Source organism: Metarhizium brunneum, chromosome 5 (assembly GCF_013426205.1).
Source record: "Metarhizium brunneum chromosome 5, complete sequence".
Lineage (NCBI taxonomy): Eukaryota > Fungi > Ascomycota > Sordariomycetes > Hypocreales > Clavicipitaceae > Metarhizium > Metarhizium brunneum.
The window spans coordinates 900203-915990 of record NC_089426.1 but is presented as its reverse complement, the minus strand read 5'-3'; the positions used below and the strand labels follow the sequence as shown (position 1 = coordinate 915990).

At 53.9% G+C, this 15788-nt stretch overlaps 3 protein-coding genes across 3 annotated transcripts; 1 reads left to right on the top strand and 2 right to left on the bottom strand.

Annotated features, from left to right (window-relative positions):
- Positions 1-1886: 1886 nt before the first annotated feature.
- phacA_1 (Phenylacetate 2-hydroxylase) lies at positions 1887-3860 on the bottom strand (the record flags this gene model as incomplete). The annotated part of the gene is made up of 4 exons (XM_014688109.1): positions 1887-2261; positions 2398-2720; positions 2815-3448; positions 3642-3860. The coding sequence occupies 4 exons, from the start codon at positions 3858-3860 to the stop codon at positions 1887-1889; spliced, it is 1551 nt and encodes a 516-aa protein (XP_014543595.1).
- Positions 3861-8174: 4314 nt separating this feature from the next.
- tcsA_1 (Two-component system protein A) lies at positions 8175-10316 on the top strand (the record flags this gene model as incomplete). Its single annotated transcript, XM_014688108.1, has 1 exon — positions 8175-10316. One exon carries the CDS (start codon positions 8175-8177, stop codon positions 10314-10316), a length of 2142 nt encoding a protein of 713 aa, XP_014543594.1.
- A 4210-nt stretch (positions 10317-14526) lies between these two features.
- On the bottom strand, positions 14527-15769 carry G6M90_00g083760 (uncharacterized protein; the record flags this gene model as incomplete). The annotated part of the gene is made up of 5 exons (XM_066131235.1): positions 14527-14781; positions 14843-15312; positions 15367-15441; positions 15489-15694; positions 15753-15769. The coding sequence occupies 5 exons, from the start codon at positions 15767-15769 to the stop codon at positions 14527-14529; spliced, it is 1023 nt and encodes a 340-aa protein (XP_065987447.1).
- Between the last annotated feature and the right edge of the window lie 19 nt (positions 15770-15788).

The following is a 15788-nucleotide window of genomic DNA, read 5'->3' as shown; positions in this document are numbered from 1 at the left end:
GAGCCAAGGCAGCAACCAGGAGAGGATGGGAAAACGGGGATGCGAGACAGGTGTCGAAAGCCTGGACAGGATTTAGGCGTGCATGATTCTCCGGACGAGATGATGTGCAGAGAGAATCAATCAGCTGCGGTTTCGCATAGGCGGCTTGGGCGGCTGCGATCAGACAGGAGTCAAATAGGTAGCGAAACGTTGCGATGACGATGAAAAACGCAGGGGGCACAGTGCTGCGGTCGTCGTGTCTGTTTTTCCCAGTAGGCGCTCGCGTAGGGGCCACGGCGGCGGTGAAGGATGAAGAGTGAAGAGTGAAGAGGGACGAAGCCGGCAATGGTGACGAGATGCGGGCGAGAGCAGCCAGATGTTGGTAGAAAGGAAGCGGTGCTGGGACCGGGGGACGCCTTCGTCAACGGCGTTGGGACGGGGGGCGCTTGGGCTCGACTAAAAGGCAACGGGGACAAGACGGCCAATTGATAGTACTACTATTGTCTGATAACGTGCGGAGTATTTTCCATGGCTCGCAAACTGGGTACTTTGGCAGCATTGATGGAATCAATACCGGAGCGGAGCGAAGCGTCAAGTTTATTGTTATGCTGGCGTCTCCTTTTGCAGACGATACGACAATATTCCTCCATTCAATGTTCAATATCCCGTATGATGAGATGGGCAGGGGTGTCGACTGCTGGTACTCGTGTTATTGTCATGGGCCTCGCTGTGCATGGGTCCCTGGCTTGGCTGGTCTGGACTGGACTGGTGGCAAAGCACCACCATGTGCGTATGCCGTCATTGGGCTCATCAAACACCAGGTATTTGGATTTGTGTTGTGGTTGTATTGTGTGTGTTTCATTGGCGAATGTACGGAGTGTGAATACGTCTTCCCAGCATTGCAGTTGTCTCGGTCATTTCATGTCCAGGCGCTGGGCCTGCCGTTCCATGTCGGAAAGGTGACGCCACCTGACCAGCTGGCGACCAGCTGTCCAGTCCTACCTAGTCTGCAGCTGTCTGGTCCTGCTCAAGTCGGCCAAGCCTGCAGACTGGATCCCTGGCCGTCCATGTCCGCTGTTGAACATGGACACCCCATGCCAGGGCCATTCCTCAGTCCATGTTTTCGCCAGCCTCGCTGCAAACTGGCCATGGCCATCAATGGCTCTGCAGTCTGCAATGCGACAGCATCGTACCAGACTTGTTATCATCGTCGCTCTGCACACCCAAGACGCTCTCAACAACGGCCACCAACCCGAACACATTGAGAGGGTCGAACCGGGACCCCCGCAACTTCCCCATCAGGCCAATACCACCGAACAAACCAGACCGGATGCCTTACTGGCCAAGAACCCCAGTAGTTCCACCAAACGTTTCCAGCTGGGCAGGTCACTGCTCTGTCTCCAGATGAATTTCCGGACATGATACTAATACCAGCAGCTTCGCGCCGTTATTAGACAAGTCTGGCTTTACAATGTGCCGCCCGTTTCGCACTGATGACGCGGGCGGAAGAACCACCGGGATCCGATCGTACCTGGGCATGGATCAAGGCTCCAAAGTGCCCAGGTACTACATCGGCGCTGTATGTACTCAAGTGGCTGGCCGGCACAGCCACCGACAGCAAGGCAGCCAGCCAGATGGGCAATTTCATCTCAAGGATCCTATCCTCGAGAAGTACAAGGGTTGGCTGTCATTTACTCCGTAGGACGAGGCACATTTGCTAATGACCCAATTGCACAGGCACCCAATTGTGGTGATGCGACCATCTTGAACGCCGTGGGACCGTCCTTTGTCGTGGCTTTCAGTCACGTTTCACAAACGACGACGACTGTCGCCCCAGTCGACAAATTGATCATCATGTCATGTTTCAAATACAATTCATCATCTACCGACGTAATCGTGCCTGGTGTCTACCTCAAGTGCGCTGTTCGTTCCTCTGCTTCCGCAATCCACTGCCTCAGCCTGGCCTCTGAGCGCGGCTTAATGCCAATCTTGAACGGTTTCGGATCCAACGTCAACGACGTGGGCGTGGCGTTGCACTCGATGCAGTCCATGCAGGGCGCGTCCTCGGGATTCTCCGACGGGAACATCTCGAATGCCGTGATGAGGCGAATGTACGCCGTGTACAGCTCGCGATTCGCAAGGTGCGAGCCTGCGCACATGCGAGACCCTGCTCCGTACGCATAATGCGGTGTGCCGACTTCTGTGTCTTCCAAGAACCGCTCGGGGATAAATTTCTCGGGCATCTTGAATCGCTCTTCGTCGTAGTCGGCGGCGTAGGCGTTCTGCCCCCAGGAACATGGTATTAGCTTGCATTATAGACGAGACAGTCTTTAAAAAAAAAAAAATAAAATAAAATAAAAAAAAGAGAGAGACAGAAGAAGAAAAGGAAAACAAAGAGTACGTCGGGATAATACTAACCATGAAAAAAGTTGTTCCTGCAGGAATCACAGTATCCTTATAAGGGATATCTCGAATACTGGTGCGAGGAAGACAAATCGGAATCACGGTCCAGTATCGGAGGACTTCCTTGACGAGCGCAGTGATGTAGGGCACTTTTTCTTCCACCAGGCACTTTTCCCAAGCATCGCCCTCTGGATATACGGCTTCGATTGCCTGGAGAGCCTTGGCCTGTACCGCCTGCCCTTCCTTGGTGGAGAGGAATGCCATGCCCATGATGAGATTGCCCGGCACGGTATCAAGACCAGCAGAGACCATGGTCAAACAAATCGACTTGACTTCGGCTGCAGAGCGCCCAACCTGTTAGCATGCCCGATCTCACCGAGAAACATGAAATCTCGAGACATGTAGTGTATCTGGGGTCGCCTGGGAACATACCAAGGTTCAGTTTTGCCTCGGGGTCCTTCAAAATGTTTCCCGTAATGCAAGGTTTATCCGTGCCCTTTGCAATTTCCGCCTTGAGATGGTCCAGCATATTGGACAGATACTTGTCGCGCCGGAGTCGATATTCCTGCGCCGACGAGTTCTGAGCACCCCACAACCGCAGCAGGGGAACATAATCCTGCCAATTATTGCTCGTTGACCTGAAATTGGAAATCTCGCGCTCCACGTGGGTGACCTCGTGGAGAAGCTCGCTGTCAACAGACCCGTCGATGCGGTATCCGTAGTTGAGCGTCAGCGACGTGTTGAGCGCGAACCTGGCGACGTAGTTGATGGGGTCGACGGGCCGGGTGCCGCCTTTGCAGTCCTCGAGCAGTTCCTTGATGCTCACGGTGGATTCGAGATCGAGAATGGGCATGTACGACTGCGTAGCTGGGCGGTTGAGAGCCGTTGCGGCCGCCTTTCTGCGGCGCTTGCACGACTCGTCCCAGGGCGAGGTGCCGATGGTGAATCCCTGCGAGGACGAGACGACCGAGTGGAAGGTGTGGAACATGGGCCGGGAAATGAGAGACGACTGGTGAGTGATCCAGAAGTACTTGACGGTTTCGTAGGAATTGACAAAGATGATGCGCTGTATTGTGTCCCGCGAGAGGGGGACTCGAGTTAGCCTGGCGATCTACTTGACATGATTTTTTTTTTTCATCTCCCGAGGGGATTAAGATGAAATAGAATAAAAGGAAGAAGACAGCCTATGAATGAGAAAAGAACAGCAGGAGACTGGAGCAGTGGATTTTTGGTCTGGCTTTTCAGTGTCTGGAACTTACACGATTGCCCAGCCGGGTCTGAAAGACGGGCCCGTACTTGCGCGCCCATCGCTGCGCAACCCGCGCGTGGTCGGTGCCCAGCTCGATTAGATTGCCGAAGATGGGGACGCCTGGAATCTCGGGCAGGCCCTTGATTTTCGGAATGTCGGTAGCATTGAGGTATCGGACCAGGAGGTAGATGGCGGCGACGACGCCAAGCGCAATGACGGGGTACGACATGGTTTCCCGGGGTTTGCGATTCTGAGCCCAGCGATTTCGCGAATCAACAGATGGGCATTGGTAATGAGAAGAGAAGAAGAAGGAGAAAAGATCTGGAGAAAATTGGACTAGAGCCCGAAGATGCTCGTCGTCTTCCGTGGCGCCTTTAAGACGCTTCTTGTGGGCAATGTAGACGCTCAGAAAGCCGTGTCACCACACGCCATCAGCACGCGCTGCTGTAGCCGTCGCCGACGAGTGAGCCGGTTACCACGGGAGCTCGGCCGTTATAATGGAAAATCGGAACGGGGATTCCGGTTAGACAAGGCACATCAACAATGGGCTGCCATGATCTTTGCCTGTTTTGGGGGCAAAACGCGGGGAAGGCTGCCGCTGTGCGAGCCGTCAGTGGATGAATTCTCCGCCAGCGAGCGTAATAAGAGGACTGGTATTGGAGCACTTGAGGGCTTGGAGCCATTTGATCCATGTCGGCATGGCGTTGGTGCCGAACGCCTTGCGTGCATGACGCCGGCAACTCCACTTGGTCTGGGCGAACCGTGGCTGTCTTGCTGGTCGAGTCGCCGTTGAACAGTGGACTGGTGCGCTCCAGCTGTCAATGCCAATTGATGTCTTTAAACAGAGGCCAGACATGCAGGCCGCTTACGTCATGTCTAGTGTGGAGCGTTTGCTGCTTTTCTTTTTGTCTCTTTCTTGTTTCCTTTTTCCTTTCTTTTTCTTTTTTTCTTTTTTGGCCACCTCCTTAACGCAGCCCAGGTTCCAACAATGGAAAAGACCAGAATCCAGTCAGCATTGGAGCCTTCACTGCCTCGCGAGGACGACCTGTCAAATATGGGTTTTGCGCCCTGTTATTCTCGGATAGGTATCATGAGAGGAAGGACTACTTTTCATCTACTGCAGTACTCCGTATAAGCCGCTGACGGAGAAGGCAACGCACGTTTTATTGATTTACTATGGAGGCCTCACCCAGCAGACTTGGGTTGCGACTTGCTTGGTCACAGGTTTTACTGCGCCCCAAGTTTCAATGTTGACGCCATCGTCCTGTGTGCCGCCTAGACGGAGCGGCCGAACCGACCAGCCCGCAGTATGAGTTTCGCACCAGCTCCGGTCTTTACTGTTGGAGACTGCCGAGATCTTGTCTCAAAGCTGGGGTATAATCCTCTGCCGGAGCCACGACACGCTTAGTAACGTGACCTATGACAGAAACAGGCTTGTCCATGGCACGAACATGTAGTTATGGGAACAAAGTTTGTGGGTTATTTATACACTTCAAGTCTGCAGAGGCTGAAAGACGTTTCAAGGCGCTCTGCTCACGTTCACCTCGTGTCTAGTGCCAATCCGTCCTCATGACAGATGACAGGGTACATGGGTTCGCGGGCTTTGCGGAGGCCCGCACCAACCCTACATACATATGTATGCTTCACATGTATGCTTCCGCCTTGCCGGCAAATCCGCACGCGGGAGCCTTCAATGTTCACCGTAATGTGCGACTGGAGAATTGGGTCATCGCCGCCGTGTTTGAATACCTTGCCGTTTTTATGCGCCATGCCGGGCATTGGTGGGGTCTGGTGCTTTGACGTCTTTCCGAAATCATTGCCAAATTGAAGCCAAGCCTTGCCATAGACCTGTCACCCAACGTCGTCCTTGTCTTTTTTTCCTCATTCCATTTACTGGAAGCACCTTTTCTCACCGAGTTACTTATGACAGTTATCTGTTGACCTCGATGAAGCTTCGGGCGGCCATCTCGCATTCATGGCCGATGCCGAGGCACCCCAGCCGTTGCATTCGACGACTCTCCCCATCCACCGCAAGAGACGAAATTCATACACGCCCATCGCATATGAGGAATGCAAAAGGCGCAAGATCAAATGCACTGGTCAGCGGCCTTGTAGAGGGTGCCGCAATACCGGCAGGCCCTGTGTCTTTGAAGGGACTACGCGCTATCGAGCTAGCCTACGCGCATCGTACGTCTATCCCTTCCATGACTGTCTGGTCGTGATCAACGGGGCGTACGTTTACATATACACCCTATGGAGAGAAAAACCTGTCGTGCATAGAGTGAATTGGGTTGACGTTGACACGCCTCTAGGTGCTTGAACGAAGAAGAAGAAATCAAACTTGCAACAATGGCTGCACCTACTGTTACAATATCTCAGGCTGTAGAAACAGGATTTCAGCCTCATCAACAATTTGCATCTATCTGGACTCCCTCAGCTCATGATGGGACAGGGCTTGTAACTGGAGGTAGGCCACCGGCCCAACGGGTATGTGATCCAAGAGAGGCTTCGCTCCTGCTTGCGTTGAATACGAACCAGACAGGCAAATTGGTACCCTGGGGGTTGTCGAGAATATCCACGGCGCTGTTGAACTTGTCACGCGGCTGTCGTTCCGCTCGGCGGTTCCGCTGACCCTTGTTAAAAAACTGGCCTGGATCGGGGACGTTGTTTGGAGACTTGGCGCGTCCAGGACCGAATGGGGCCACGTCAAAGATGGGACATTGCAGACTGGACATGCAAACGATCTGTCCTCGAATACTTGGATTCCGGCGGCGATGCTCGGCGACGGAGAAGACGCAGCGGAGCGGGATACGAATGCTCGGCGGCTGCCGTTTTCGAAGCCGCGAGAGGTCGTTGCGACAGCTGTGACTGGCCGGCTGTGGGCTTTGGCAATATATATTTATCCAAGACATTGTATATCACGTTGAAAAGCTAGGGATTAAATTGAACAGTGACGAAGTCCTTGTATTGAGACTTTCTAGCTAGGGATGACAGGCCCTTCTTATAGATATCGCAGGTTATCTAGTAGGTTACCTAGAAAGTCAGCAATTTAAGGGATTTAGCTATTGAAGATCCGGCTTCAGTAGGGTCGGGGCGCGAGGCTTTTAGAGGCTTTTGGTGGCTTCATTTCAGGGCATTTCGGCGATACCGATGAATAGCAGCCTTCTTCCATTGAAAGAGGCCTGTGGCGTTGATAGCAGCCGGATAGTATGGCATCAAACCCGCCAGAGCTTGGGGGACGTCAAGAATACAAGATAGCCAAGATGCCTTATTTCTGGAAGACACTCTACGCCATATGAATCACGTTGTCAAGTCCAGATTATCATGACCCGTCGGGATGACGGGTCAGAGCCATATCGTCGACCAGAACCACATCTCCAAGCCAAATAAAAGTTTGCCCAATAAACAAGACGAAATTACGAAAGCCGTTGCTGAGAAGTGCCTGCTTGATTCGTTGAAAAGCTCGAATTAATCTTTGACGGTGGTTGGTGCTTGCCAATCACAGCCGAGGCTTGCACTTGGCCATCCAGAACGGTATGATTTTGATCACTCGTGAGCCGTGACGGCAGTCGAGAGCCGGAGATGTGTAGTCTTGAGCATGCTGGGTGGTTTTCGATGTGAACTGCGTAATTTTGAACTGTAGACGCTGCTATTCGCCAACGCATGTCGTATGACACTTGTACCTCTGGGGCACGACGTATGGGAAATTAGCACATCATCACACCACGCCTTTATGAAAAGGGAGTGCCGCCTGTGGCACGGCCACATTGGAATTTGATGCTCGTGATGCCGGATCGCGTGGTGCAGCAGACGCTGTGGGATGCCACGAAAAACAAGGAAACAACTCGCCACGCTACACGGCAAGACGGAGCATCGCTGGCAGAGAGGCATAGGGATCAGCTGCTGATGGGCGAACAAATTTGGCGTCAAACTACTCGCTGATGGGCAGTTGGATCCAAAGAGGCAGACAAGACGGATAGCAGGGTTGGAAGCAAATAACATGACAAGAGTGGCCAAAGGACTGGTAAACTTTGACCCAAAGACGCATCAAGACAACATGGAAGTTTACACGAGGATACCAGAGTGCATGTGCTTTTCGATGCAAAACTACAAGGGGGCTTGCCTGGAAGCGGGATGATGCGGTTGCGATTGACACTTTTAAGTCACAGCCCAGCTGGGATCGGTATTCGCCCCAAGTGCTGGTCCCGACTCCCAACTCCCAAGATGCATATGCATCCCATCCACATCTTCCTGATATGGAAACCCAGCTGGTTATCTGATAGACCACATCACTCCTCAGTGTCTCACAACGAGCCATGGCCAAGTTGTCCCGGACCAGAATCTCCGCCACCGACACGTCCCCGACACGTCACACGGGGTTTTGTGGTGGCGCCAGCCATTGACGCATGGCGGGAACCCCCCATTTCATGCCCACAAAACTCACGATACTTGCTTCCTACAACTCCACGTTGGGAAATGATGCTAGCTTTCCCTGCACAATGTTTATTTGACTTGATCAATCGACTTTTACAACCTATTCGCCATGCAGGAAACGCGGCTCTCTGCCGAAGCCGGCTCGGAGCAAGCTGACTGTGCAGCGTTGGGCATCGACTCCTTCTGGGATGCGACTCCCGTCCCGACTCTTGTTGTGTCTCGGTGCTACCGCGTTAAAAGTGCCTCTCGGAGCATCGAAACCAGTTGGAACCGCAGTACCAAGGACCTCATCGGCAGGGACATTTTCGATGTTCTATATGGGGGCTCGGTACTGGAGAGGTTCGACCGCATACCTCTTGCCAGCGCCATCGAGAATGCCATCGCCAGCCGGGCCCTGAGGTTGTGCCCAAACGCATACAAAGAGGGCGAAACATCCTGGTCAGCACGCATCATCCCCCTATTCAAGAATGAGGAGCTGCAGTTGCTGGTCATGGAGTTTGACCAAGAGGAGACCCTGTTCAGCAAAGATGCCAGCCACGACGGATCCGCGACGGACCGGCTGAATGACGAAATGTTCCGGCTCCTCGTGCACGCCGTCAAGGACTACGCCATTTTCCTCCTCGACACGCGCGGCTACGTGGCGACGTGGAACACGGGGGCCGAGCTGCTCAAGGGCTACAAGAGGGAGGACATCATCGGGCGGCACTTTTCCAGCTTCTACGGCGACGAGGACCTGCGCGCCGGCAAGCCCGAGCACGAGCTGATGACGTGCCTGCGCCAGGGACGGGTGGAAGACGAAGGCTGGCGGTACCGCCAGGACGGCAGCAAGTTCTGGGCCAACGTGGTCATCACGGCCGTCTACCGCCACGGCGTGCACATTGGCTTCGGCAAGGTGACGCGGGACCTGACGGAGCGCAGGGAGAACGAGCTGCGGCTGATTGCCGCCTACGAGGAGAGCTCGCGGCTCAAGAACGACTTCCTCGCCAACGTGAGCCACGAGATACGCACGCCCATGCACGGCCTGCTCTCGGCGTGCGCGCTGCTCCTCGACACGACCCTGTCCGAGGACCAGCGCGAGACGGCCAACATGATTGCCGAGTCGGGCCAGGTGCTGCTCGGCGTCATCAACAGCATCCTCGACTACTCGAAGCTGGCGTCGGGCACCTTTTCCATCACGCCCGAGGTGTTTGGCGTCGGGGGCCTGGTCGCGTCGGTGGTGAGGACGGCCCAGACGACGCTGATGCCCGGCGTGGACATGAAGCTGCGACTGGCGCCCGACTTGCCGAGGCTGGCGCGCGGAGATCAGCTGCGGTTCCGGCAAATCGTGCAGAACATCATCGACAACGCGGCCAAGTTCACAGACGCGGGGTGTATATCCGTCTCGTGCTCCGTGAGGGAGGAGACCGAGACGGCGTACTCGATCCTCACCGAGGTCACGGACACGGGGATCGGCGTCAAGAACAGCGCCATCAAGGACCTGTTCCAGCCGTTTATGCAGTCCGAGGGCTCCATCAACAAGCGCTTCCAGGGGACGGGTCTCGGCCTATCCATAGCCAAGTCGCTGGCCGTCCTGATGGGCGGCGACCTGGGATACCGACCGAACCCGTTACGCCAAGGCAGCGTATTCTGGTTCGCGGTGCGGCTCGACAAGACGACAACGACGACGGGGGAGCAGCCCGACGACGCGGACAAGACGCCGTCGTCGCACTTGTCCACGGGGGAGGCGGCGCTGGGCAGCGACGATGCGGCCGCCGCGCTGGCGAGGTGGAAAAAAGCAGGGAGCACGATGCGCATCCTGGTGGTGGAGGACAACATCATCAACCAAAAGGTGCTGGTGGGCACGCTGCACTCCTTTGGGCTCAGCAACATTGCCGTCGCCTCCGACGGCGCCCAGGCGGCGGCCATGGTGAACCAGGCACAGGGCGAGTTTGCCATGGTGCTCATGGACGTTAGCATGCCCGTCATGGACGGGTTCGAGGCCACCGCGAGCATCAGGCGGCTCGGCAGCAGCGTGCCCATTGTGGCCATGACGGCCAACGCCCTCCACGGGTATAGGGAGAAGTGTATCCGGTGCGGGATGGACGACTACGTCCCCAAGCCGGTGGGCAGGAATGTGCTGCTGCAGAAGCTGCTGCTGTGGCTGGACCCGAAGAAGCGGCCGCAGCCTGTCCGGCCGGCCGTGGAGATGGACTTGCTTGAGACGCCGCCCGTGACGCCCTCGGAGACGTCTGAGATTGGCAGCGGCGGGTGATATGAAGCAGACTTTTGGTGTGCGAATGTGGAACGGCGCCTTGGTCTTCGGCCGGTCAAGTGAATTGCTCTACTGGGATCGTCTTGTTCAGCTCAGGCTGGCGAGACCGCTTCCGTTCAGCTGGGGTCCGAGTATCCCGACGTCGAGAAGGGCAGTGTTTCCCCCTCTGGGCAAGCCGCGCGGTGGCGTAGTTGGTTCCAAGGCGACGGATTTCAGTGGCAGCGCCGCGAATGTACGGGCGCCGAAGATTGTCGGCAGTTTGAAATTATACTGCTATCGACGGTATAGAACGTCATCATTTGCTGCCAACAGACATGCGGCGTTGGCTATTTGGTTTGTTGGGTGAGAGGGGGAGACGCATGGTGCCTCTAGAGCCGCGAAGAGTGTATACGAGATGAGCATTAGATGCCATGCACGATTCCTACTTGCGTGTTCTGTGAAGTTTCATATTTGGACGTGCGGGACATTTCTCTGCCATGCTCATTCGGTGTGCTGTTCAGCTTGGATGACAACGTATAAGTGAAGACGGCTGGGCATCGCGGCAATCCATTTCAGCCACCTCTACTCTTGTCAAGGGCGGCGTCTACCGCAGCATTATACAGTTTACTAGCCAGAGTCCTAATTTAATGTCGGCGTCGCTATCAATCATACATGAGCAACAATTGGTCGTCTCAGTGCTCCTTTTCCCACATTCCATCTCAGACCCCGGCATCCAAGCCGTCGCGCGAAACATGTACCAACGTCGAACAGGCTGAATACCCTGATGGTGAATCACAAGTAGCTGTGAGAGTTTTGCGAGTGTACCCTTGCCGGGATGAAGAAACTTTCATTTTGCTTTATTCCCGTTGGATCAGCCTGGCTAGCCTCAGGGGCGGCACGTAAGTTGTTCCTTGTTACAGCGTCAAAGGTATTCGACATGGCGCCAACGGCGTGCGTTGCAAGCAGAATCTTTCATGTCGACCATCGCCATCTGTTACATGCGAGCGTTGCAGGATAGCTCCCGAGCCCCGGAGGCGCCTTGATGGCCACGCTTGCTTGTGCCCGCCGCGATGGCACGCAGACGTTGCGAGGAACTGCCGGAGCGTACCATCCAGTACGACGTCTTTCACAGTCGGATACAAATCATTGGGCCCTGGGCCGGCGACGCAGGCATCAATGCAGTTGCCATCATGTCAGGCCGTGCCACCAGCGAGTGTATGGTAGTCGGTGCAACGGCCCAGGCGACACCATGATGCCCTTGGTGTACAGTCGGGCAGCAATTCTCGTCGTTATTCCCGCAAAGTATGCCGACCTGTGGGAACTTGCAGGTCTGAAGGTCGCCATGTCTGGGGGGGGGGGGGGTATTGCGCGTCCGCGGGCGAGCTTGCCCGACTGTCGTGCGTTGCTCCGCGATGCACGCGTTTCTTCTCTCTGTCGACTGTATGGTGAAACCACGGGGTACATGTCAGTGTACGGCGTCGAATGCAATGTGTCCTGGCGATACTGGCTCCCCAGTCTACTCATCGCCACTCCGTTACATGACTCTGCTACAGCAGCCTTCTTGCACCACCCGCTGGGGAGTGTCGTGTCGAGGACTGGCTCGACGCCGCTGTGAGGATGAGTTTCTGGACCAGGTTACTAGTGAATATACAAATCGAACCCTTGCTCGGGCCCAGATGTGTATCGGAATCGGGCCGCCCCTTTGTGCTGCTGCTACCATTGATCACAACGTGCGTGTCAGGCGCAGCCCCCGAGGTTGGGGAAAATGCGACTCTACGGGAAGTCGCCCGATCCCTTTGCCCTTGGGGTTTCGCTTCTCCGACTATATGCCCAAGTCGATAGTATGGAAGCGTCTGCACCGCAGGGCGGCTCGGCTATCCGATGCCACCCTCCAAGGCAGCTCCTGGGTTGAAGCGCCCCTTTGATAACAAGGGTTCAATATAGACGGTGCTGTCTCATTTGCCTCTCCATCTTTTGCAGCACACACCTAGTCCTACATGATGTCATGGTGCGCCAAGGATGAGCTGATTTAATCTATGTCTGTCCTCGGAGTTTAGTTGCCACCTATGTTCGATTTATCCTTCAGCTTTCATGCAAGAGTGGCCGGAGCTCTGCAGACGCGAATCATTACAAATATGCACCTGGCTGTCTTTCGTCTTTGACAATCTAGTACCCTTATGAACGTGGCTTCTTGTATGTGGACAGGATGCGAGTCAGCGTCTTGTATATCGATTATCGACGGGCCGCGCCAAGGTGCACATGCGAAAGCAAATATCGGCAAGACACATACGGCAACCCGCAAAGGTCTAGCTGCATGGCATTATTCGACGTGCTGCATGCCTCGGTGTTACATGCCACAGAAATACCTGCGCAATCAAGAAACTGCATATGCACCGGCGATCGTGGTTCCGCAGCAGCCTACTACATAGCCTCCTCTCTTACAAACGTCTGGTGCAATCGTCAGCACCCATGGAACCCTCGTAGCAAGGCCATGTGATAGACCAGGCCCTTGTTACTGGACTATAGTCGCACTTATGTCTTTTGACTCCAAAGCTGAGCTTTATTCCCGCCATTTGCTTTTATTCCCCTGGCTTGTCAGTTTTCAAGGGGCAAGCTTTCAGTCGCCAGCACCACGATATTTTGTTCGTCTACTTCTCCCCAAAGCCCTCTTTGACTATCGTATACATGTACATGTTTTACCTGAACCTCGAGGCTGCACTCATGGCTACTGGCTCCGTGACTTCAAGCTGGGCCGCGTCCTTCTGTCTCGGCTGCGACAACCAGGCGTACGGATCCGACTACTGCTCCGAACGATGCCACCTCAAAGACCAAGAGCACAATTTGATCACGAGCAGATCAGACAGCTTCCCAAGACGCCGTGACGAGCGCCGATGCTCACTACCCGCATCGGCGCGGAGCAGCAGACCATCTCTCGCTCTCGCTGATCCCCAGGTCTCCTTGCCGAGACGCGCCGATTCGTCAAAAAGAATAGCACATTGCCGTGGCTTGGAATGTTCCCGGCCCCCCGTCTTGATGCTGGCATCGCACGAAAATTACACTAGAAATATTCGACTGCGGGATGAACAAACCGTGCCGCGGTGCACTTCGTCAAGTGGTGGTTTTACGGAGAGGAGGGTTGTAAATGTGCCTAGGACCGAGAACGTGGCGACTTCGACCGACTGGGATATATGGCGGCCGAGGGAAACGTCCTTGGCGATTGAAACGGAGGAGATTACGATGCGGCTTCAGGCTAAAGATTCGGGGGACGATGCGTGAGAGCATAGAGTCTGTGGGCACAGAGACTCTGTTGTATTCGCACATGGTGTATACTGCTGGTTGAAGATGGAGCTTGTAAGTTTGTCATTGGGCTATTTCTCCCAGAACGAGAGTAGTTTTGTGAAAAAACGCCGTGAGTCGCTTTGACAGAGCGGCATGTTTGGGGCCACGAAAATAGTCGACATCAGCCGTGTTGGCCACGTTTCCCCTACGGCTTGACGACTGATTTTTGGAGTTGAGAATGGTCCTGTTGAGTGGCAACTAGTCACTGAATCACGGTGCATGTTGGGTCTATGGATTGGGCTGGTGCATACGAAAGGCTTTATTGTATACGGGCAGTCAAAGCAAGCGAATGTTTTCTTTCTCTTAGCCTGTAGGAAACTATGATGTGGGGGTCACCTCGATCGTTAGCGTAGGCTCAGGCAGCGTATAAAAGGGCTGTTTGCTGGTCTACGATATTCATTGATGGTTTTGAGATCATTGGAATTGGCTTGGCTCGAAATGTTTAAGAATGCATTGGGACGAATGCAGCCCATCTTTTGGTAGTGGCCAGAGTACTACTATTATTGTATAACAGAGTGGACAGAAGACCCTCAACCTTAATATCCGGGGGTATTATCTATTATTACATTTTTGGTAGCTACCAAAACTGGCACTTTTTTATAGACAAAAAGAACAAGAAGCACTTAAAGAGTGTAATCCGCGTATTCCTGCGGTTTGCCGGAAAGTGGTAAGCGAGCATGTAACATAATATATCATAATATATTAAACCAGTTGTAGATTTTCAGTGTAGAAATGTTGAGTAATGATTCATACTCGGACTGGGCCTGAAAATCCCGTCTAAGCAAGATATACGGTTTAAACGTTGACATTTTGTTGTAGTCGGCTATCTAAAGCTTCGCATGAATAACCGTTTCTTTCTCTGTTAGCAAGCCGCATATCAAGCATCGTTAGTTTAGTAATTACCACGCCTGTTCTCCTCTGAAATGGTTCGTTCAACATCATTCTCCAAAGGTTTCTCCCTCGGCACCCAACCTAACAACCTTCTGGCTCTTGTAGCCTGACCTCGTGCATTGGTGCCAAATAGAACCTTGCCATGAGGGAGGACAGTATCGTACTGGTCTTGCCTCAACTCTTCAACCTTGTCAGAAGCGATCAGTCCTTGATGTTTAGCCGCAGCGGCAACTCTGGCCGAGATCTCGGCAAAATTCTACTCCCATCAGCTTAACATGTACCGATGACTGGGCTTATGCTGGTCTTTTTCCACTTACTACTTCACCGACTCCGGCGAGATAGAGAGCATTCTGACCCCACAAACCTTCGTCATTGCGACCGTTGGCAGCTGCCTCTGCAAGAGTGGAAAAGATTCGTCCCACATCTCTGATATGAACATTGCCCCAACGATTTTCGCCGGAACCAACCCTGATTCCGTGCCCAAGCTTAATGGTTGCAGAGGCAAGTGATGGAATCTGGATGCTGCGCTGATTCAAGGGGCCCTCGCCTAGCCCATAGATTATAGGGGGAAACACCAGTGCCGTCCTGATATTCGTGTCGGTTGACACATTGTCAAGGATGTAGTTGTCTACAGCTCGAGCAGGATGCTTCCGTATGATGGACTGGACGTCAGCCACGTCATGGTAGTCATTGAAGACGGCCTCAGAGGCAGACCCGGGAATGAATGAAGGGGAAGCAAGCTCTCCTGCAGCGAGGGCGCTAGCTCCTGAGACTTGGATCCAATATGCTGCTGATGCGATTAGCTGGTAGAAGGTAGTTTGCCACGGTGTGGTATTCGTACCTGGCGAGTTTGCCCGCTTAGAAAGGCCTTGGTGGATGGCTTTTACACTGTTGAGATGCCCAGTAGCAGCAAGATCTATAGAGTGTCAGGATCAATGTCTTATCCGGCAGATGGCGCCTTACGTAGCACAATGGCTGCATCGGCAGTCTCCCTGATCAGCAGCTCGGTGTTGTCAAGGTCGCCAATTACGGCTCGAACATCCGGGAAGACCTCTTTAATGGCCGACGCCTTTTTTGGATCTCTTACTAGAGCCCGTATGGAGAATTTTGTCTTGCTCCGGGAAAGTTCACGTAAAACTTGTCCGCCAATGTACCCAGAGGCACCCGTGCTATGATGGACCCCATGTTAGTGACAGTGGCTGTCCTAGCTTGACGTTTGTGACGTACAGGAAGACTTTGGCCATTGTGTTAGATAGATATGGT